The 23,439-nt window shown below is 46.9% G+C and overlaps 1 protein-coding gene across 9 annotated transcripts in view; it reads right to left on the minus strand.

Annotated features, from left to right (window-relative positions):
* The window catches only part of CSNK1G1 (casein kinase 1 gamma 1), a 108,593-nt gene that overhangs the window by 49,346 nt on the left and 35,808 nt on the right, over positions 1-23,439 (minus strand). For all 9 annotated transcript variants that reach the window (XM_085071145.1, XM_085071144.1, XM_085071142.1 and 6 more), the window contains 2 exons: positions 14,918-15,333; positions 1,469-1,509 (listed from right to left, as the gene is read on the minus strand). In XM_085071145.1, the coding sequence (XP_084927271.1) occupies positions 1,469-1,509; positions 14,918-15,095 (219 nt within the window). In that variant the 5' untranslated portion in view covers positions 15,096-15,333. The remainder of the gene's footprint in view (positions 1-1,468; positions 1,510-14,917; positions 15,334-23,439) is intronic.

Consider the following 23,439-nt stretch of genomic DNA (forward strand, 5'->3'; position numbering starts at 1 on the left):
TGGGATTATCTTTGGAAGCAAATTAGAAGCATCATTGACTCAATAAAACACCTAATCTGTGTACACAGCACATTTTCTACTGCCTAAAAAGCAACAGTCCTACTTCCTGATGTGGATCCGTATCAAGGGCATCTCCTATGGATGGGAGGCTGGGATGAGCTGGGGATGTTCAGTCTGAAGGAGGCTCTGAGGAGAACTTGGAGCCCCTGCCAGTGCCTAAAGGGGCTCCAGGAGAACTGGAGAGGGACTTGGGATAAAGAGTGCCAGGACAAGGGGGATGAGGGGCTTCCCACTGATGGAGAGCAGGGTTAGATGGGATATTAGGATGAAATTCTTCCCTGTGAAGATGGTGAGGCCCTGACACAGGTTGCCCAGAACAGCTGTGGCTGCCCCTGGATCCCTAGAAGTGTCCAAGGCCAGGTTGGATGGGGATAGTGGAAGGTATCCTTGATGTTCCACAATGGCAGGGGGTGGAATGAGATGGGCTTTAAGATCCCTCCCAGGAAACCCAAACCAGTCTGGGATTATGTGTTCCTGAACTCCTCTGCAGGCATTTATTTATTTACTTTGAAGAACATCTCCTGACATTTGCCAACAAGTGTGAAAACAAGTCCCTCCTGCAATGCTGTAATTATTTTTCATCTACTACATATCATAAGGGGAATGCCAGAGATATGGAATCTGGGCACTCAAACGTGATCCCAAATAATGCACCAAGTCCATCCTGATTTTCTGTAACCAGAGTGATCCCTGTCATTTTGCCAGACAGCATCAACTGGGCAAACCAGAGGGTTTGCTGCAATATCAAATCAGTACCACATTTTTAACTTCAGATTTTAGAGTTTGGATCATGATTAAAGAGTGTTTGGATGAGAATGCAGCACATCAGGTGAAGATATCAAATCTGAAACCCCAAAGGACTAATGAAAGCCTGAGTTTACAGATAGGGAAAGTTAAGGCTGAAACACGAATTATTGGCCTGTGAGTTTATAAATGCGGAAGAGCTACAAGTTAGGGAATTCCCCATTCCTCAGATTCCACGACTGTATCTGCAACCCAAGCCAGCCAGAGGAAAGACCGACCTTCACCAAATTAGACCTTGTTTTGCCTGTTGCATCTGCAGTCTCTCGGCACCGTACCAGACCAAGCTGTGCTCTGCTCCCCCAGGGAATTTTAACCACAGGAACACTCTCTTTCCTGGCTCTCAACTCCAAAGGCATGGACAAGGAACAAGGCTCTTGCTGCTTTAAGACAGCTAGAGACCATTCATGTACCAAAAACCTTCAGCCAGTGGAAGGATGGGTTCTTTCCCTCCTTTCAGTGCTTTTAAGAACTTATCTTCGTTTAAATAAGTCATTCCCAGCTGAGGGTGAGAGCAGCACTGAGCCCAAGGTGAGAAACTTGCTTTTGGTCTGGATTTTTAACATGAAATACAAGTCATTTAAGGACACCTGAAGCTTCAACTTACCAGTTTGATCGCTACATATTCATTGGTGTAGAGATTCTTACCTGCAAAGGGAGAAGAAAAGAATCTTTTAGTTTCACATTCAACACTTGCAGCTCAAGGCAAAATGAGGAAGAGTGACACTGATGCCGAAAGGCTGTTTTCCCAATTCCTCCCCCTGAAGTTTCTGCCTTCAACAAAGTACAAGCCTCAGAATAATCAAAATAATAACAGTTTGCAGCAGTTCAGCAGGGCAGGCAAATATCACCTTCTACTCAGCACAAGATAATTGTATTTTATGGCAGCACTTTCACTCCATACACATGTTACAGGAGGTATCTCAGACACTAGGGTTCATTATCCACATTGTGCCAAAAAAGTCTGGCGAACAAAAAATGAGTCAGAGCATCACTGCTTTTGAAAACATCTTGGATCTGCTGGACACTGAACAACTTCATCCTTGGTTGTACAGGATGTTTCACTAGGTTGATCATGCTCTGGGAAGCACGAAGGGCAAGAGCGTGGGATGAGCACAACCAGCTGAGCTCAAATGCAGCTCCTGGTGCACTGAGCTGGAGCCGGGACCCATGTGTGCCACAGCTGGAGGGGAATTTTCCTCCAGGAGCTTGTCTGGTGTTTGAAGTGTGCCCAGGGCCTCGTCAGTGGTCTGAGGCAGCGATGCACAGCTCTGTGTCACAGAGAATCTCTCCCCGCATTCTGACACTGGCAGTTATCGTATTACTCAACGTCCTCTGCTTCCTCTGACAGGGAATTTGAACAATCACTCCACCTCCACATGGCTCACGTCTGACAGGAAACTCTCTTGGAAGGGATAACACTGGGAAGGACGCCCAGGCAGTCCCCGTACCCGCTCTGTCCCACCATCCTGACACTTTCCTGACCTCCTCTAGCCCCACTGTCTCCTTGGAGGAGGGAAGCCCCCACCACAAAAGCTCCCTATGGATTTATTCAGGGAAGCGTTGACCTTTGCTTATCACTTCCACAGTACAAGTCATGCTTTTACTAAGCAACTCCAAAATTCAGGAGCAATCCAGGACGGAAGTTATCAGGACTTATTTGCAGCATCAGGTTTGCCCGTCTCTGTTACTCATTTATTTTCCAGTTCCTGTAATGGATATTGATACTTGGACCATCAAGCTCTTGAGAAAGCCCAGGACAGAGAGTGACATCATTCAAAGCAGGCAGGAACTGGAGCAGTTCTTCCATATCCATATGGCAGCATTAAAAAACATGACATGTCCTCCTCAGCACACAGCTACAACAGCACTGGGAAACTCAATAAAATTAAAAACATTATGAACATGAGAGAAGACACAGAGTCATCTTTAAATCCTGAAATATCAGGGGAAATTTAGTTTACTTTACAACAGCTTCATGTTTTCTGCATGTAACTTCTTTTGATGCTTTCCCTGCTGTATCACTCAGGGTACTTCTGGCCTCTAAATCTGGGATTGGGTGTTCCCAGGGCCAGTCTCCACCAAGCAGATTGTTTTAACATCCCGCAGGAATACAATGTATCATAGCACCAACCTGTTTTGGTAGCTGGTGATGCTCTTTAACACAGGGCAGGGAGTTACCTGTGAAGTTAAATATCCTCAGAGGGAGTGTTTTCTGCCAGCAGAGCTGAAAGCTGAGCCCCAGTGTTAACCCCTGACACACAAAGAAGTTTCCATCTATTTCTTTCCATCTTTTAGAAAAAAGACGTTATGCCCAGATGGGAAACTAATGATAGAAAGGAGGTTTTGTAGTTTCATCAGGAACCCTCTGACACCAGAAAGTATTGAAAGAGCTCACAGGCCAAATCCATGGAAAAGCAGGTGGCAGATAAACCCCTCCACCCGCTGAGACAGACCAGGGCTCCAGCCAACAGCTGGGGGGGAAAAAGACGTGAGGACATTAAGGGAAGGAAACCTAAATACACTTGGATTATCTGCTCCATATTAGCTACCAGCAAATGAGCCCCATTGACAGCTCCAGCTGTATCTTGTTCCCTGAAACCACCTCTTCCCCTCCTTGGACAAAGACATTGCTCCTACCAAAATTCCAGAATGGTTTGGGTTGAAAGGCACCTTAAAGCTCATCTCATTCCACCCCTGCCATGGGCAGGGAGACCTCCCACTATCCCAGGGTGCTCCAAGCTCTGTCCAGCCTGGCCTGGGACACTTCCAGGAATTCGGGGATAAGCACAACTTCTCTGGGCAACCTGTGCCAGGGCCTCCCCACCCTCACAGAGAAGAATCTCTTCCCAATATCCCATCTAATCCTACTCCCTGCCAGTGAGAAGCCATTCTCCCTTGTCCTGGCAGTCCTTATCCCAAGTCCCTCTCCAGCTCTCTTGGAGCCCCTTTAGGCACTGGCAGGAGCTCTGAGGTCCCCCCAGAGCCTTCTCTTCTACAGCTGAACATCCCCAGCTCTCCCAGCCTGGCTCCAGAGCAGAGCTCCAGTCCTCGTAACATCTCCACGTTGTCCAGAGTCTCTGGACTTGCTCCAGCAGCTCCACATCCTGCTGATGCTGGGGACCTCAGGGCTGGAGGCAGCTCTGCAGGTGGGGTCTCAGCTGAGTGGGGCAGAGGGGCAGAATCCTCCCCTCCCCTGCTGCCCAGACTGGGGGATCAGCTCAGGACATGGAGAGATGCTCGGTTTGAGGGCACTGAGCCAGGGAACTTCCATCCCAAATCCCTGAGGAAGACAGATGCTTTGAAGAACTAAATGAAACCGCAAGGAGGGAGGCATGAGAATTCCACTCCCTATGACCTCAACACAGCCTTGGAGATGCACCTGCAGCCAGGCAGTGATGCCCCACAGACCTTCCATCAACACTTGTGCTCTCTCGCCAATGCAGGATAAAGGCATTGGGGAAACAGTACTCTTCCAAACTTGTTTCAAGGCAAGGCCAATACCCTCCTTGTATGTAGAGCCACAATCCAGTCTATTATGGTCTGTTTCGTGAGGCTGAGGACTAGGCAGAATGTACTTCTGGTAATGAAATTCCTCAGTTAAACAACTGGGATTAGCACCATACTGACCTGGATGTCAGGCCAGCAGCCAAAGGTAAATGAACTAATTCATCCTTCAGTTTAACCCCTTTGGAGTACATGCTATGGGGAGATCCTGAACATTCATGAGTCCAGCCTCTGAACTTCAAACCCTTCCCAAAGCTGCAGCCCAAGATGCTTGCTTTGCCAGCTGCTCTAGGAAAGTAAATTCCAAAAATCTCTCTGCTGGCTTGCTCCAGACTGAGATCTCCCCCTTGGTTTTGCTGTCATACTGTCCAAACTGCAACGGTTTACTCTTCCTCCTCCTCCCAGGCAGCACAGGTTGGATGGAAGAGCAAAGGTTCACAGGAGACAATGACCCGCCCACTGAAACATGCCCTGAGCAGAAGCTGCACCTTCACTTAGCATGACCAAAGATCCTTAGTGAGGGGATGTAACCATGGTGGCAAAAACCTTTCAAGTTGAGGCAAAACTTTTGATGGAGCAATAAGTCTATGCCTCAGTTTTGGATAGGTCTACCGACAATTATGAACTACATATTCCAAAGGAGAAGTGATGCATTACATCACCAGCATTCACATGGGAAATCTCCCCGAGTGGATTTCTCAAGGCCTGGCAGTGAGATGTAGTGAATGTACAGATGGATTGAAGACAGCAAAGGAGCCCAAAATGATCCATCTCCAGTGATGCATTCACACAGAGACCAGATCCCTAGGCACCTGGGACATGGCTGATTTGCTGTCCCTGCTAAAGCAGGTCTCCAACTAACAGCTCCTGGTGTAGGTGCTTCCCAGGATCTACTCCTACCCTGCTCACCACATCTAATATTATTCCAGTCTCATGATGACTTGTTATTTTGGAACTACAGCCCCAGTATGCTATTATCACCTTTAAGCACCTATTTTACTGGTTTACTTGTTTTGAAGCTGAGCTCCTGACTTCAAACTGCAGCCTGGGAGGCAGCTGGGTGGTTTTCAGTTTTGGGAGCAACTTCCCAGTTCTGACTGAACTGCTCTGACCTGGAAATCTACAAAGCAGCAGCTTTTCTGCTGGTTTGGGGCTTGCTGCTTTCCTAATATTTTTTTCTAGTTTCAAGCAGGGTAAAAAGCTGCGTTAACTGCCATTTTTAACTGATACCTGGACACACAGTTTTGAAAATGCCAGATAATGTTTTAGATTAATGAACTAGAGCAAAAAGATTTAGGCTCAAGCCTACAGCTCTGGGGCCCCCAACATCAGGATGTGGAGCTGCTGGAACAAGGCCAGAGGGGCATACACACTCCAAGGGCTGGAGCCCCTCTGCTTGGGAGCCAGGCTGGGAGAGCTGGGGGTGTTCACCTGGAGAAGAGAAGGCTCCAGGGAGACCTCAGAGCTGCTTCCAGGGCCTAAAGGGGCTCCAGGAGAGCTGGAAAGGGACTTGGCACAAGGACTGCCAGGACAAGGGGGAATGGCTTCTCACTGACAGAGAGTAGGATTAGATGGGATATTGGGAAGGAATTCTTCTCTGTGAGGGTGATGAGGCCCTGGCACAGGTTGCCCAGAGCAGCTGTGGCTGCCCCTGGATCACTGGAAGTGTCCCAGGCCAGGTTGGACAGGGCTTGGAGCAGTGGCATGTCTCTTCCTTTTCTGAACACTTCCAGGGATTGTGACCCCAACACTTCCCTGAGGAGCCTGTTCCAATACTCAGCCACCCTTTCAGTGAAGAAATGTTTTTGTAATATCCAGCCTGAACTTCTCCTGGTACAACTTGTGGTCATTTCCCCTGTCCTATCAAATGCTGAGTTTTGTGTTCATCTCAGCCCATCTCAGTTCCCTGAGGGCTGGAATTCAACTGTGCTGCTCCCATGTGCTCAAAAATAGTCATATCCTTGGGTGATGTGTATCTTCAGGAAGAAAGATTAACCTTGAGCAGTGAGCTGGATATTTACATCAAACAGCTTCCATAGGTAAGTGCCATCTCCTCCCTGAACAATCAGTCCTTGATATAAGAGCAGTTTAAACTGAAAACACAACACCTGGAAAAAGAGAAATTCTTCAGAGAACTGGAAAAGTCTGTTTTCCCCTTGCTTATCAGCGCATGACTTTGTTCTGCCTGTGATATTGGTTCTTAACTACTCTGAAACCACATAAAAAATGCAAAAAGCAGAGGGCACATCATTCATCTTCGCAGGACAAAATTGTTATCAGAGACTTGTGCGCTCGGATTTCAGCTGCTGTTTCTCCTTCCCCCCAGCAATATCTACGATGGGCTGTGTAAGAGAAATAGCTGCTATTTGGGCAAACAGGAGCTCTTAAAGTGATAGTGACTGGCAAAAAGCAAGACAAGTTAAAAAAAAAAAGAGTAATAGAGCTTCTGTAAGGACCTTACAACAAATCATTGGTATCAGTACATGTGGCTCATTGCTTAAATTTTTAGTTAAGCAGCATTAACAATACATGTATTAGTAAAAAAAAAAAAAAAAAAAAAAAAAGCCACTCAATCAGCAGGAGTTGTATTTCCATATTTAAAACTGAATTTCCCTGTAAATTGACTTTTTCAGAAGTGAAATCTCTTCTGTAAAATCCATGCCATGAAACTGTATATGAGTCACAAACCTAATACCGCTAAAATTTTGAGAAATGTGAAAAAGAATAATGGAAACAGGAGCTGTATCCTCCCAGTCTGGACAGCAGGGGAGGGGAGGATTCTGCCCCTCTGCCCCACTCAGCTGAGACCCCCACTTGCAGAGCTGCCTCCAGCCCTGAGGTCCCCAGCATCAGCAGGATGTGGAGCTGCTGGAGCAAGTCCAGAGGAGGCCATGGAGATGTTCCAAGGACTGGAGCATCCTCTGCTCTGGAGCCAGGCTGGGAGAGCTGGGGGTGTTCAGCTGTAGAAGAGAAGGCTCTGGGGGGACCTCAGAGCTCCTGCCAGTGCCTAAAGGGGCTCCAAGAGAGCTGGAGAGGGACTTGGGATAAGGACTGCCAGGACAAGGGAGAATGGCTTCTCACTGACAGGGAGTAGGATTAGATGGGATATTGGGAAGAGATTCTTCTCTGTGAGGGTGGGGAGGCCCTGGCACAGGTTGTCCAGAGCAGCTGTGGCTGCCCCTGGATCCCTGGAAGTGTCCAAGGCCAGGCTGGACGGGGCTTGGAGCACCCTGGGATAGTGGGAGGTCTCCCTGCCCATGGCAGGGGTGGAATGAGATGAGCTTTAAGGTGCCTTTCAACCCAAACCAGTCTGTGATTCTGTGATTTGGGCACCACCTGAATAAACTCAAGAGCTGTATACCCAAGTGTTTTGGTTTGAAAACAAACTAGTGGGAGATTATAAGTTAAGATTGAAATTAAAAATAAGTGAAATAATATAAGGAAAAGCACTGACAAAGTTAGATACAACCTAACACCCTGTTAGGGTGGTAGTAGCAGTTTAACTGAAGTAGTCTAGTTGAAGCGGTGATCTTGTGAAGGTTTAGTCTCTAGCTGAAGATCTAGTAGTAGCTCTGGTCTTCTGGGAACCCAGTAGACAGGGCTAGCTCAGGCAGTTTTAGGGCCAGGTTATATCTAGGTGGGAATACCTGGCTCTTTTTTTTCGGCAGAGCATCTCACAATGGGATGAGATAAGTTCATGAGTTACACGGTGGGTTTCTGATGGCTCATTGCCTGTCATGCGGGGTGGGTCGTTAGCAAGTGATAATAGCTAACGGATGGCCCATTGCCTGTCATCCGGAGTGGGTGATAGCAGCTAATGGCCCACAGCTGGTGGTAATAGAATACTTAACTACATCAATATTGCAACCTAGGACATTATCCACTCCTTATTCTATTACCAACTACACAGTTTTCACTTAAGATAAGGTCTCTTTGTGGGACACAACGGGTTTTTCTATCTGCTTGCATCACCCACTAAGTATAACCAGGTCTTTGGGCAAAAACCACTCCACGGATGGGTTTGCCTTTCTCTGAGGTGGGACTAATTTAAACAGTCTTTTCTAAAAAACCTCTTACGTGTACTACAGGGACTTTATCTTTATCCACTGTGTGCAAAGGTTTGGACTCGGCAGGACTGGCTCGATTGATAGAACTTCTTGTGTTAACAATCTAGGTGGCTTTTGCTAAGTTTAGTTTCCAATTTTTGAAGGTTCCCCCGCCAAGTGCTTTTAAAGTTGTTTTAAGTAGTTCGTTGCACCGTTCAACTTTCCCGGCAGCTGGTGCATGATAGGGGATGTGGTATATCCATTCAATTCCGTGTTCTCTAGCCCAGGTGCTTATGAGCTCATTTTTGAAATGGGTTCTATTGTCAGACTCGATTCTCTCAGGGGTACTATGTCTCTACAGGACTTGCTTTTCTAGACTCAAGATGGTGTTCTGGGCAGTAGCATGAGGCACAGGGTAGGTCTCTAATTATCCTGTGGTTGCTTCTACCATGGTCAACACGTAGCGCTTTCCTTGGCGGGTTTGGGGAAGTGTGATGTAGTTAACTTGCTATACTTCTCCATACCTGTACTTTGACCATCGTCCACCATACCACAGAGGCTTCACCCGCTTGGCTTGTTTGATTGCAGTGCAAGTCTCACAGCTGTGGATGACCTGTGAGATGTTGTTCATGGTTAAGTCTACCTCTCGGTCACGAGCCCACCTGTATGTCGCATTTCTCCCTTGATGACTAGAGGCATCATGGGCTCAACGAGCTAGAAATAATTTTTCTTTGTGCTGCCAGTCTAGATTCATTTGTGACACTTCCACCTTGGCAGTTCGGTCTACCTGCTCGTTGTTACGATGCTCTTCATTAGCCCGACTCTTAGGTACATGTGCATCTACGTGTTGAACTTTCACAGTTAGCTTTTCTGCCCGGGCGGCGATGTTTTGCCAAATCTCAGCGGCCCAGATGGGTTTTCTTCTGCGCTGTTAGTTAGCCTTTTTCTAGCGATCTAACCATCTTCATAGCGCGTTGGCTACCATCCAGGAGTCAGTGTAGAGATAGAGCTTTGGCCATTTTTCTCGCTCGGCAATATTTAAAGCCAGTTGGATGGCTTTAAGCTCTGCGACCTGACTCGATCCACCTTGTCCCTCGGTAGCCTGTACAGCTTGTCGTGTGGGGCTCTATACTGCAGCTTTTCATTTCCGATTTGCGCCTACAATTCGGCAGGATCTATCGGTGAAGAGGGCATAGCGTCTTTCACTCTCCGGCAGCTCGTTATACGGGGGTGCTTTTTCGGCACGTGCTACTTGCTCTTCTGCTTTTTCTGAAGATAATTTAAAAGTCTCACCTTCAGGCTAGTTTGTTATGATTTTTAGAATCTCAGGGCGATTCGGGTTTCCAATACGGGCGCGCTGTGTGATGAGGGCAATCCATTTGCTTCACGTGGCATCAGTGGTATGGTGAGTAGAGGGAACTCTTCTTTTGAACATCCACCCCAGCACTGGCAGTCGGGGTGCAAGGAGAAGTTGTGTTTCTGTGCCGATCACCTCTGAGGCGGCTTGGACTCTTTCGTAAGCTGCCAAGATTTCTTTCTCGGTGGGAGTGTAGTTGACTTCAGACTTTCTGTAACTTCGACTCCAGAATCCCAGTGGTCGACCTCGGGTCTCACCAGGCACCTTCTGCCAAAGGCTCTAGGACAGACTATGGTTCTCGGCTGCAGAGTAAAGCACATTCTTTATTTCTGGTCCTGTCTTGACTGGTCCAAGGGCTACCGCATGAGCGATCTCTTGTTTGATTTGGGTGAAGGCTTGCTGCTGTTCAGGGCCCCAGTGGAAATCATTCTTCTTGCGGGTTATGAGGTAGAGAGGACTCACGATCTGGCTGTACTCAGGGATGTGCATTCTCCAAAAACCTATGGCGCCTAGGAAAGCTTGCGTTTCTTTCTTGTTGGTTGGTGGAGACATCGCGATGATCTTATTGATGACCTCAGAAGGAATCTGACGCCGTCTGTCTTGCCACTTTACTCCCAGGAACTGGATCTCTCGGGCAGGTCTCTTGACTTTGCTCTTCTTGATGGCGAAATTGGCTTTCAGGAGAATTCTGATGATTTTCTCTCCTTTCCCAAATATTTCTGTTGCTGTGTCTTCCCACACAATGATGTCATCAATATACTGCAGATGTTCTGGAGCCTCACCCTTTTCTAGTGCAGCCTGGATCAGTCTATGGCAGATGGTGGGACTGTGCTTCTACCCCTGGGGCAGTCGGTTTCACGTGTACTGCACACCTCTCTAGGTGAAAGCAAACTGAGGCCTGCACTCTGCTGCCAGAGGAATGGAGAAAAAGGCATTGGCAATGTCGATGGTCGCATACCACTTTGCTGCTTTGGATTCCAGCTCGTACTGAAGTTCTAACATGTCCGGTACAGCAGCACTCAGTGGTGGTGTGACTTCATTCAGGCTACGGTAATCCACCGTCAGTCTCTATTCTTCACTGGACTTACGCACTGGCCATATGGGGTTGTTAAAGGGTGAGTGAGCCTTGCTGACCACTCCTTGGCTCTCCAGTTTCTGAATCATCTTATGGATGGGGGCCACAGAGTCTCTGTCAGTGCGGTATTGCCGGCGGTGCATTGTAGCTGTAGCAATTGGTACACGCTGGTCTTTAATTCTCAGTAGTCTCACAGCAGATGGGTTGTCTGAGAGACCAGGCAGGGTATTTAGTTGTCTTATGTCTTCTGTCTCTACGGCTGCTATCCCAAAAGCCCAGCGATGTCTCTTCGGGTCTTTGAAATATCCACTCCTGAGATAATCTATGCCGAGGATGCACGGGGCATCTGGACCAGTCACAATGGGGTGTTTCTGCTACTCGTTCTCAGTTAAACTCACTTTAGCTTCCAGTACAGTCAGCTGCTGGGATTCTCTTGTCACCCCAGAAATAGAAATGGATTCGGTCCCCACATACCTGGATGGCATCAGGGTGCACTGAGCGCCGGTGTCAACCAAAGCCATGTATCTTTGTGGGTTAGACGTGCCAGGCTATCGGATCCACACAGTCTAATAGATCCGATTATCCCTTTCCTCTACCTGGCTAGAGGCAGGGCTCCTCTAATCCTGTTTTTGGTGCACGATGTTCTTCTTCCGTAAATGTGTTCTTGAGGTTTCTTCAAGAGGATCAGTCATATTATCCTTTCCATTCTGTCGGGGGTTTTGTCCACAAGAGACTGGGGCAGTGTTGTACCTAGATGAGCCTCCTGAAGTGGATGTTTTTGTTTTCAATTCACGTACCCGGGCTGCTAAGGTGGAGGTGGGTTTCCTATCCCACTTCCTCATGTCTTCCCCATGCTCTTGAAGGAAAAACCAGAGGTCACGTCGTGGAGTTTGTTTTCTTTTTCTGACTGGAGTACGTCTGCTCCTGATGGCAGAGACTCTGGTTGGTTTCGGTGTGATATGGAAAAATCCTTTTTTGAACTCTTTCCTTAGTTTTTGGAGGCTCTCTTCAATTAAGCTCCGGACTTGCTCTGCCAGGTTTGTTTCCACTGATGAGACTTGGGTACGTAGTGGAGCGGTGACAGTGTCCTCATAAATTCTTAGTTTGTTTGCTAACACGCTCACCTGGTCTTTGCCTTCCCTCCACTGCAATGTTGCCAGGTAACGAGAGTATATCTCTGGTCTAAGCCGCGCGAATCTTAGCCACATTTGTGAAGTGCACCGGACATTATCTGGGCTCTTGGGGAATCTCTCGTTGTCTGAGAAAATGATTTCTAGCACGGCCAATTCTCTCAGGCATCGGATACCTTGTTTTATTGTGTTCCATTTCCTTTGGTGCATCTGGAGGTCTTCTTTGCACAGGTATCTGTCCCGTACACTCAGCAGCAATCGCCGCCAGAGGCTGAGAGTTTTTTGGGTTTTCCCAATCCCCTGGTCAATGACCACATCCTGAGACAGGGATCTCAGTTGTCTGGCCTCACTTCCATCCAGAATAGTGTCATTAGCTGCGGCGTCCCAGATACGGAGCAGCTAGGTCAAGATGGACTCATTCGCCTGCCGGGTGAATTCCTTCCGTAGGTCCCGCAGCTCCCCCAGGGATAGAGAGCGAGTGATGATCTTCGGCTCTGTCTCTTCTGCTGGGTGAGATGGTCCTGCCGCATCTTCATCAGTCGCTGTGCGGACTGATTTGCTCTTGGATTTCTTTTTCTGGACGGGGGCAACCGCTACTGGCTTTGGCTGTTTTGACTCGGCAATGGTCTGTGTTGAGACATTGACTGCTCCTTTGGTTCTTTTCTTCTTGCTTGCTGACTTGTTTCTTTTCTCCTCCTCTTCGAGAAGACGCTGTACAACACCAAGTATTGTTCTGTTTCTCAGCATGAGGTACACTGTGCTGGTCACAGAGAAGAAAGAAAACAGAACTAACAGGAAGATTATGCCATCCTTAGCATCCAGAGAGAACTCAATGTTGTTAAAGATGGCTGTGCCTGGCCTGAAATGCTGGAAGAAACCACTCTCTCCTCCTAGCCCCAGAGGGTGGGTGCGATTGCTGAGCAGGTCCCAGACGAAGCAGCTCAGGTTAGGCCAGGCAGACAAAGTCGAGTATATATTCCGAATGGTATTCATCGCTTCACACGTTACCATGCAATAGGCATAATAAATCAATACAGCAATTCTCATGCCATTCCCTGGTCGCAACAGGAGCAATGCAACGGGTAGATAGTTTCCCATTTGAGGGAAAATATAAAGGGTAAGATACATTACCCACATAGACAGGCTGATCATCATGGTGATAGGATTTTCTGAGTTTCCCCAGGTCGTGCCCCACGTTGGGCGCCAAAATATGTTTTGGTTTGAAAACAAACTAGTGGGAGATTATAAGTTAAGATTGAAATTAAAAATAAGTGAAATAATATAAGGAAAAGCACTGACAAAGTTAGATACAACCTAACACCCTGTTAGGGTGGTAGTAGCAGTCTAACTGAAGTAGTCTAGTTGAAGCGGTGATCTTGTGAAGGTTTAGTCTCTAGCTGAAGATCTAGTAGTAGCTCTGGTCCTCTGGGAACCCAGTAGACAGGGCTAGCTCAGGCAGTTTTAGGGCCAGGTTATATCTAGGTGGGAACACCTGGCTCCTCCTTCCTCGGCAGAGCATCTCACAATGGGATGAGATAAGTTCATGAGTTACACGGTGGGTTTCTGATGGCTCATTGCCTGTCATGCGGGGTGGGTCGTTAGCAAGTGATAATAGCTAACGGATGGCCCATTGCCTGTCATCCGGAGTGGGTGATAGCAGCTAATGGCCCACAGCTGGTGGTAATAGAATACTTAACTACATCAATATTGCAACCTAGGACACCAAGGGATCCACTACGTCTGCTGAACCTCAGAGCAGAGCTTGGACTACAAAAGCAATTCAACATCTCTCTGGGGATCCTGAGATTGTGACGTTTGTTGTTGAGGGGACTTTGAGAATGAAATTGAGTAATTCATGTTATGTCACTGTAAGGATCCAAATTAGCTGCCTGTTAGACTCACGTGCAGGAAGGTGGGAGTTTCTGCCCTTTCTGCCCAAGGAAACGTTCTGCCCCAACGTTTCCTTGGAGCATTATCTCTGCTTGGGTGAATCAATAAAACTTCTCTGATGTAGTGCTGAAACTAAAATACCCATTTACTGAGGCACACCAGAAGTGAGCTGGCTGATCTTCACATCGTAGAGCAGCAGCACAACATGTCCATGCAGTAACCCAACCTCAGAGTGGGAGATTACACAGATTCATTTACGATGATGTTCTGAGCAGGAATCTTCAAAGATACTATCAGTAGTGTTAGGACCCTTGAATTATGTGAAGCAACACTGGCTGCTTCCCCCACCTCATTTAAAACACAACTATTGTTTAGGATGACTTAAGAACCCAGTGCACTGCTCTGCATTGGGCTCCTAAGTTGTCCTAAACAAACAATGCATTAGTGGAACCATCTGTTTGGGCAACCAGCTGCAAGACGTGGCTAGGAAACTAACAGACCATGAACAAATCTTGGGCTGCCGGGCTGGCTGAGGGAGCCAGATGGCCACTCGGCACATCCTGCTCCTTGCCAGTGAGTCCTGCACATGGACAGAGTAGAGAGAGGGTGATGGGGCTGAAATTAGGGTAGTGAGGCTAGAGAAGGACATGGAATTGAGTCTGAGTGCTGCGAAAGTGTCTCATCCATCCCTTTAAAAGGGCATTCTAGCTTATAAACACAAAATGGAGAGCAAGATTTACCAATGCACACAGTTAAGATTTTTTTCACCTTAGGCAAGACATTCAGTGCTGTGAACAGTCTTCATTTGTTGGGATTGTTCAAAATTTGCATCCTTGGCCTCTGCAGTGTATTCCCTTTGACTTTATACAAATCAAAATCATGCTAAGAGTTACATCTTCTGAGTCAGAAGCTTCGGGTAAGGCAGCTCGATACTTGAGAAACAAAAGAAGCACATGCGTTTCTCGAGCCAGAGTAAGTTTTTATGTATTTATATTCCAGTGGTGAAATGCTAATTTGCATAATGCAGGCCACTAAAACGCTTACTTCTTACCTAGTCTGAGTTCTCCAAAGTTCCCACACCCAATCTTCTTGCCCACTCTGAAGTTGGGTCCCACCATAAGAACGCCGGAAGACGCCGATGAGCTTGGCCGAGAACCGTGCCCACTCCTTCCCGGCATTCCTTTTGTCGTCCGCTGCCTTTCATCCTTATCCCTATTAGGATGGTCCATGATCTTAGTGAAATACCTCTGCCAGCAAGCTGGCAGAAAGGAGTTGGAGTACACACTCTTCTCCTTAGAACAGAAATTTATATCCAAAAGTATCTGCGTCGGGGTTCAAGAGAGTCATGGAAACTCATGGAGTTATTTTGGCACCAGATCCAGTTTCCTAATGCATCTTGATAATGTACCAAAGGGTCGATTGTGTTCTTGAGAACTCAATAAAGGCAGGTTACTTTTGGTTTCTTACCTAGGGAAAAGAAGAGATATATGAAATAAAAATCATTATTTTAAAATACCAAGTGAGAAAGGTACAACAGGGCCAATATCCAGAACTTTCCTGGCCTCGAGGAATTTAACAGCTATATGAGAACTTTATAATTTTCTTAACAGTCTTCAGAAAAATGCCCTGATATCATGAAGAAATGTAAGTGCTGCCCATCCACTGTTGCTACTTGTCTCTTCCTTGGAAGTGTCTCAGGCCTGGTCGGATGAGGCTTGGAGCAACCTGGTCTAGTGGAAGGTGTCCCTGCCCATGGGAGCAGGTGGATCTACCTGAACTTTAAGGTCCCTTCCAACCCAAACAAGTCTGTAATTCCATGATTCCACAGGAGTTATCAGGATGGACACCACACACAGTAACCAAAACCATTCCAACTATGCCAGCATGCCAGGTGGACACTGCGAGGAAACTGCATTCCACCTTTAAAGCCCTGTGAAGTGAAAATTTGGTTTCTTCTCACTTCATACATTAATATGTGTATACATACATACACAAAAGCCAGACAAAAAATACAAAGGGGCCAATGAAAGGTGCCAAGAGAAGGAAATTTTGTAGCACTTAAAAAAAATTCTCCTTTCTTTCACCTCTTTTCAAATTGATCTAGATTATCCTGAATAACCTGAGTTGGACAGGACCCACAAGAATCACTGAAGTCCAGCTCCAAATAGACCTCAAATGTACTTGCTAATTCAAACTGCTGTCCTACAGAAATGACCAAAATGAGGAGCAAAAGCATGATTAACTGTTTTTAAAAAGCTGGTAATCCAGTCAAAAGGGGACAAGATGCTTCTCAGTCCCTGCAGGCCATGTGGCTCTTCCATGCTCAAGAACAAGCCCAAAGGAGACTGGCAACAGGTGCATGGGCCCAGGAGGTCCTGCCCCACAAGTGCAATCCAGAGGTACCAGTGGGGTGGTTGAGCTTCCCCTCACTTCCCAAGAAATCAGCACAATAAAGGGAAAGTCTGAAGGATGTCTTGTCTGCACAGGTGCTGCATTAGGAGATGGTATCAGGCACTCTGGTGGTGCAGTTCTCAAGCAAAAATTAGAACAAACACACCTGGAACTACCCCCCACATCCCAGAATCTAAAGGTACTGAATTGTAGCCCTACAGGACTGCATTCAGTTTTTCCAAATGTGAATGGAACAGTGCCTGAATAATTTTACCGGCAAGGTTTGTGCTCTACTTCTGATGCTTCCAAACTCAGCAGGGAAGTGCTCAGTGCTCAGACCACCCAACAAAGGGCCCTGCAGAAGACACCCTGAAACACAACCACACAAACGAGGGCCCAGAAGTTACTCAGGCAACTGGCTCAGTCCTCCTGCAGCAATACCTTTGCAGAAGGCTTAGCAAGAGTTCCTTCTGTTCACTTTGCCATAGAATCATTACGGTTGGAAAAGACCTCCAAGATGATCAAGTCCAACCATTAACCTGTCATTCAATGATGGTCCTCTGGTCCACCAGAGGATGAAGCTAAGATACCTACTTCCAGTTATCCAAAAATAAAAGACAAGGATTATTACCCATGCACAAGGAACAGAAGCATAAGTCCTTCTAAAATCTGAGTATGCTTTCCCTGGCCTCCAGCTGTGGAACACTTCTATTTCTGGAGACCTTTGGTTTGACTGAAGGCATCTGGATAGAAGGCAGAAGTCACTCGTGCTGGATCCAGAAAATGCAGGGATTTGCTCCAAGCCCCATCCAACTTGGCCTTGGACACTTCCAGGGATCCAGGGGCAGCCACATCTGCTCTGGGAAACTTGTGCCAGGGCCTCCCCACCCTCACAGGGAACAATTTCTCCCTAATATCCAATCTAAACATATTCTTTCAGCTTAAAGCCCTTTTGTCCTATTACTTGTTGCTCTTGCAACGTGTCCCTCTTCAGCCTTCCTGTGTAGGTCCCCTTTAGGTTGTGGAATTCTTCCTGTCACTTGGGATAGTTGTGAATCCCTGCAGAAAATGTTACACAGCATGTCTGCAGCACATCCAGGAAATCTGACAATCACCAGGTCACCTGAGAACCTCCATGGCACAACCACACTACCGGTTTGGCCATAAACTGAAGTGACAAGCTCCTAACGTGCTCCCAAGCAATGTATGAAACATCATTTGCAATTCAGCACCTCTGGCCTACACAGAAGCACTGGGGATGTTCATGTAGAAGAAATTATTTAGCATTACCAAGCTTTACTTGTCCCTCAAATTAATTCCAGATTTAATACTCAGAACAGAATATGGATAAGCACAAAGCACCATTTACCGGTGAACTGGTTGAACTGGTTTTTCATCACAGACATCCCCAAGTACTCTCAGCAGCTCGGTGCAGACACAGCACAGTTGTGTTTGCCCTGTGAAACCAGTCTGTAGGAGCAGTGATGAGGCTTGATCAGTTATCAGAAAATCACTTTGACTGGACCCCACCCCAGGCCGTCCTGGGAGAAGAGACTGGCTTCAAAACAAACATCATGAAAAAGAACCAGCAGTGAAACTACGGAGTTTTACTGCTGAACTCAAACCAAACATGAGAATGATTTCTAATAGTTGGTGGATCTACTCACACAGGTTATTTCTGATAAAATTTTGAAAAGATAGAACTGACACACAGGAAGTTTTGGTCTGTCTATTTGGTCTATCTCTGCTATGGCAAGAGAAGTAGACACAGAATATTCCAGCCAAATGCTGTTTTCTTTCCAGTTAAAGCTATCATCTTCCATGTAATAAAACATACAGGTGTGACACTTGGGGACATGGCTTAGTGATGGGCTTGGCAGTGCTGAGAGAATGGTAGGACTTGGTGATCTCAGAGGGCTTTTCCCACCTAAATGATTCCATGATGCTGGAGTGTTCCTAGGGCTGGATCACTAAGAAAGATGAGCAGAACACCAGAATTTTGCGACTAAAAACCAGTAACACTTTGGAAAACCCGGTCGATCCCACAAAAGCCAGGGAAGAATTTTTTTTCCCCTGGAGATCAAAGTCATTATGTTAATTAAGGCTGAATAATTTAAGCCAAAGAACTACCTACAATTTAAGAAATGGAAACAGAAAGAAATCCCCAGCAAGAGCACAAACCCTGCCCAGTTTATACTTTGCTCAGCACATCTCAGATGGGACAAGCAACTCCGTTATCCCCAGGCAAATTAGGCACAGAGTCCCACCACACATTTCCTGGCTCACAAAATAAGATGTTAATGGTTATGAGCTCCTATGGCTCCCGTCCTTCCCCTGCTCCCCATCTGGATCAGGTCTCCCCAGAGAGAAGGATGGAAAGGTCATGCCTGACAGTCTGCAAACACTAAACATCCTCTCTCAGCTGAAACCCTCCTGCAAATAGGAATTCAGAGCAGCAATGGATGAGTGAGCCATGCCTCTGAGGAGCAGAGCCCAGCTGCTGGCACACTGGATCACACAAAGATCTTACACCACCATTACCACCTATTAAAAACAACAGTACATGGCATCAAATATGGCCTTCAAGGACCAGCACAGCACTTGGCTTTGGAGGAGAAGCGGCAGAAGAATGAAGACCAGACTGTCAGTGACATTAATATTTAAAGGCTGCTCAGAACACCAGGATGACTTCCTGCCACAATTCAAACTTTTTGATAATGATTTTCCTTCCTACCTTTCCACCCACTCAGCAAGATTGCTCCTCAAAGTTACTTCCATTTGAACAGAGATGGATGAAGATATTTCCCTACTGGTGACTCAGCCCAATTCCAGGATTGATTTCACTAGAACACAGTTGGAGACACAGGAAGAGTTATTTAATGAAGGACACAGGCTTGAAAGGAAACTACTTGCAGCACAGTTAGTTAAGTAAAAAACAATAGCAACGTATCCTACACGCTTCCAAACACTTAGATCCAAATCTAAGTCACGACCTCACCTCCATCAATAAACCTGCAGCTCTACAGCTAAAAACCAGCTTCTCGACAGTGTTAAATCATGGAATGGTTTGGGTTGGATAGGAGCTTAAAGCTCATCCTGGCTATGGGCACAGACACCTTCCACTAGGCCAGGTTGCTCCAAGCCCTGTCCAGCCTGGCCTGGAACACTTCTTCCAGGCAGTCTTGGAATGCAGCTGCTGTTTGTGTTAAGATCCACAGTCTAGTGCAAAGGAGTGTTCAATAAATGGCACAGCGACACTGCTCTCAGCCACACAGCTTCTCAGGGGAGTCCTTCAGTCTGAGAGCAGCCGTAGGGAAGGACAATGCAAACAAGAGGTTGGTGTAAAGAAGCCAAAGTCATCCTTGTCCACCCTCTTCAAAGGAAAATCTCTCTTCCCTTGAACTCAAAACTTCTTTGACCTCCTTGAGTTATTCTGGAGACTCTTCCACGATAGGAACAAGTTTTGTCAAATTCTTGGTTTGTGGCACAGTTTCAGAAATCTGTCCAACTGAAATAGGCAATGAACCCCACTTTCTTCAAATTGAAGCAAGCAGGCCTGGTCCAAGTCTGTGTGTTGTTTTGTCGTCAATACATGCCACAAATAAAACTGCAAATGCCTGGTGGATGGAGCAACACCCCAAAAAAGCAGGAATTCAGCTCCATAATTCCTTTTTTCTTCTTTTAAGAAGAGACTTCCCAGAAAGTGCCATTTTGTGTTGAGATGGGTGATCTCACCCCACTCTCTACAGACACAGGACCACAATTGCTGAAAGCAGCTCCAAGATCATTGCTTTCAGACAAGGCACATGCCTTCCCTCTGCCTTTTCCAACATCCATCCCAGGTACCTGTGTAATACGTCTGGTAAGTCTCCTGATCTGGAGAGCGCTTTCCAGACAAGATCTGCTACTTTCCACATGACTTCCAAGAGTAGAAAATCCTCCAGGGCTCTCAACTGACATGTTACAAACACACAGATATGAGCTCATCAGCTTCCACCCTCACACTGTGTGAAAAAGTAGAGCCTTCAGCAGCAGAAAACTTCACTGGCTTCGCCACAGATTGGGACAAAAGGCTCACCCTCTAAAAAAAGACAGCAGCCAGGCTGCAAGCAAGGAGGAACATTTTGAAACCAGGACATACATGATGTGTTTGCTCACGTTCTCAGCATCTGCCAACTCATTTTATGAGCTTACACCCCTAAATTTAGAGGAACAAGCTGGCTTTGTGCGCTCTGCCTCACTGTGTGCATTAACAGCTTCCAAAGCGTGAATGCTCTCTCTTTATTAAAATACAATTAGTAAAGCCTTCATTTACAGCTCTGCTCTCTTCTGCACGGACATGCATCTCCACTGGCTTCAGCCCCCTTTAAGCCTTCTCATCCCTTTGCCTTTATCTGTCTTCTTTCATGTAGTTGCACTTCTCATCCTGCTTCTGTCCTTTCAACTGGCCACAACAAAATTTTTTTCTGCAGCCATCCCATTACTCACTTCTGTTCTACTAATGAGAAAATAAAGTTTTGAGATCTGCGCTGCTCCTGAGGAGACAAATGAACAGATTACCAAATATTCTATCTTGGAATCACAGAATCCTTAAAGTTGGAAAAGCCCTCTAAGGTCATGAAGTCCAACCATTAACCCAGCACTGCCAAGGCTACCACTAACCATGTCCTCGAATGCCACATCCACACATCTTTTGAACACTTCCAGGGATGGTGACTCTACCATGACCATGGGCAGCCTGTTCCAATCCTTGACCACCCTTTCCATGAAGAACTTTTAACTAACCCTCCCCTGGCACAGCATGAGGCTGTTTCCTCTTGTCCTGTCTCCTGCTCCCTGGGAGCAAAGCCTGACCCGTAGCTGGCTGCACCCACCTGTCAGGGACTTGTGGAGAGCAAGAAGGCCCCCCCCCAAGCCTCCTTTTCTCCAGGCTGAGCCTCCCCAGCTCCCTCAGCCAGTCCTGGTGCTCCAGCCACTTCCCCAATTCTGTTCCCTCCTCTGGACACGCTCCAGCACCTCAATATTTTTCTTGCTTTGATGGGTCCTAAACTGACACCAGAATTCCAGGTGTGGCCTCAGCAGTGCCCAGCACAAGGGGACAATCCTTATCCTGGTGCTGCTAGTCACACTACTGCTGACACAAGCCAGAACACTGTCAGTGTTTTGGCCATAGCTGGGCTCATGCTGACCAGCACCCCCAGGTCCTCTCCTGCCAGGCAGCCTCCCAGACACTCAACTCCAAGCCTGGAGTGTTCCATGGGGTTGCTGCGACCCAAGTGCTGGACCTGGTACTTGGCCCTGCTGACACTCACACTGCTGGCCTTGTCCTATGGATCCACCCTGTCCAGATCCCTCTGCTGAGCCTTCCTGCCCTCCAGCAGATCCACACTCTTGGTGTGACCTGGAAGAGGGCCCTGCTTTGGTGCTTGGCTATTATACAAGTCAAGGAAGGGAGGATGGAAGGCCAAATCCTTTCCCCACTCAAGACATGAGAAATACCCTTTTTGGGGTTTTTTTTGCCTTTTCATCTCCCACTCAAGAGCTCTCTGGTTACTTGGAGGATCTTCTACTGGATGTATTCCAACTCCCTCCCTGTACCCCCATCAGCACTTCCACACAAAGATCAGCATTTATCTGTGCTTCCCCAATCAGCACTACCCTGACCTGGTTTCAGTGCCCTCAATGTTGTGCAAAACAACAGAAAAACTGAAAAAGTAGGTCAAAATTCTCTGTTGCAATTTACAGCTATGAACAGCAGTGACAAAGCTGGCTGCTGACTACAGCAAGCAGGTGCACATCACGTCGGATGCCCCTCACTTGGGAGATTCTTCCCAATGTTGGAGGCTGCAAATTCCTTTTTAACAATACGAATTGCTTCTGTTGAATCATTTGACCCAACAATTTAATCTTCAGCTTGTGCAGTTACTTTTGTTCAGTGCTTCACAGGCAGAAAAGAGGGAGGCACACAAACAGTATTTAAGTCTGAATTGCTGGGAAGGGAGAAGTACAGACAACTGCGGATCACTACACTCATTCATTACTCGTGAATGCCCAGGACTGTCAAATCTGCATCCTCCAATTATGGTTTTTACAGACAGGGATGAATCCACACAAACTCATGTCTTTTTTCATCTGAGGGAAGTGAACTTTGAAGAGCTCTTTTCCTTGAAGACCTTGTGAACATGCTAAGACACATTAATTACATAATCCCCAACTAAATACATTGGCAAGTTACTTTTCCAAGTTATCTCAGTTGATTGTTTCACTGAGAGTGATCCAAGCACCCATTCTCTATGTTCATTCCTGAACTCTGCTCCCAATCCCCTCTACAGAAGCTCAGCAAGAAAGCCAGGAATGTTAGGAAGGGAAAAACTAATTTCATTGGTAATTTATTTCTTCCACACAAGCAGCATCAAAACAAAGCATAGAGCATTTTTCAGGGAAGTGGTTTGTGTGATGTGAGTTCAATTCATCGACTTCTCTCCCCTGACTGAGTTACAGCCAATGTCTGCCAGCAGCCATGGATGCACATTCCTATAGATGTAGAAAGAACTAGAGACCATGATCTGCCAGAAAAGGAGGGTTATGAAGAGGTAGGTTATGCTGGAACAGCTAAAGGAATGGTTGAATGCTGGAATAAAATGAAAAAATCCCCTCATGAAACATGATCTCTGCATATTTTTTGGGTTTTTTTAGGGTGGGCAGTGAAAAAACTGAAGTGCAACTGCCCCGTCAGCTCCCCTGTATCTTCTGGGGCCTGAGCAGACGTCAGACTTGCATCCCTCTGCAGAAATCCCATCCGAGTGCCAAAGCCTGCAACCCGCACAGGTGCTCAGCCCACACACCTCACCAGCCCCAGGGCTGCATACCCTGCATCCTGCAGCCCCTGCCCAGAGGGGACCCTCACACTGACAGCATTTTTGGGATCTACCTTCTGACAGTACAGCAACTGACTCCAGCTTTACAATCCCGTGTTTAGAATCACTAAGCTCAGAAAGGACTTCCAAGATCATCAAGTCCAACTTTTGATAGGCTTCCCAAAGAGCCTGATGGTCAGGATACCAGCTCTGCTCACAAAACAGGCTGTATAAGGCCATGTGAGATCAGCTTCCACCAGAAACAGGTATTTATGGGGATGCTACAGAGGAAATGGGGAAAAACCTCCCAGCAGCAAAAGTTCTA

This window comes from Lichenostomus cassidix, chromosome 10 (genome assembly GCF_008360975.1).
Source record: "Lichenostomus cassidix isolate B80296 chromosome 10, HeHo_3.0, whole genome shotgun sequence".
NCBI classification, from domain to species: Eukaryota; Metazoa; Chordata; class Aves; order Passeriformes; family Meliphagidae; genus Lichenostomus; species Lichenostomus cassidix.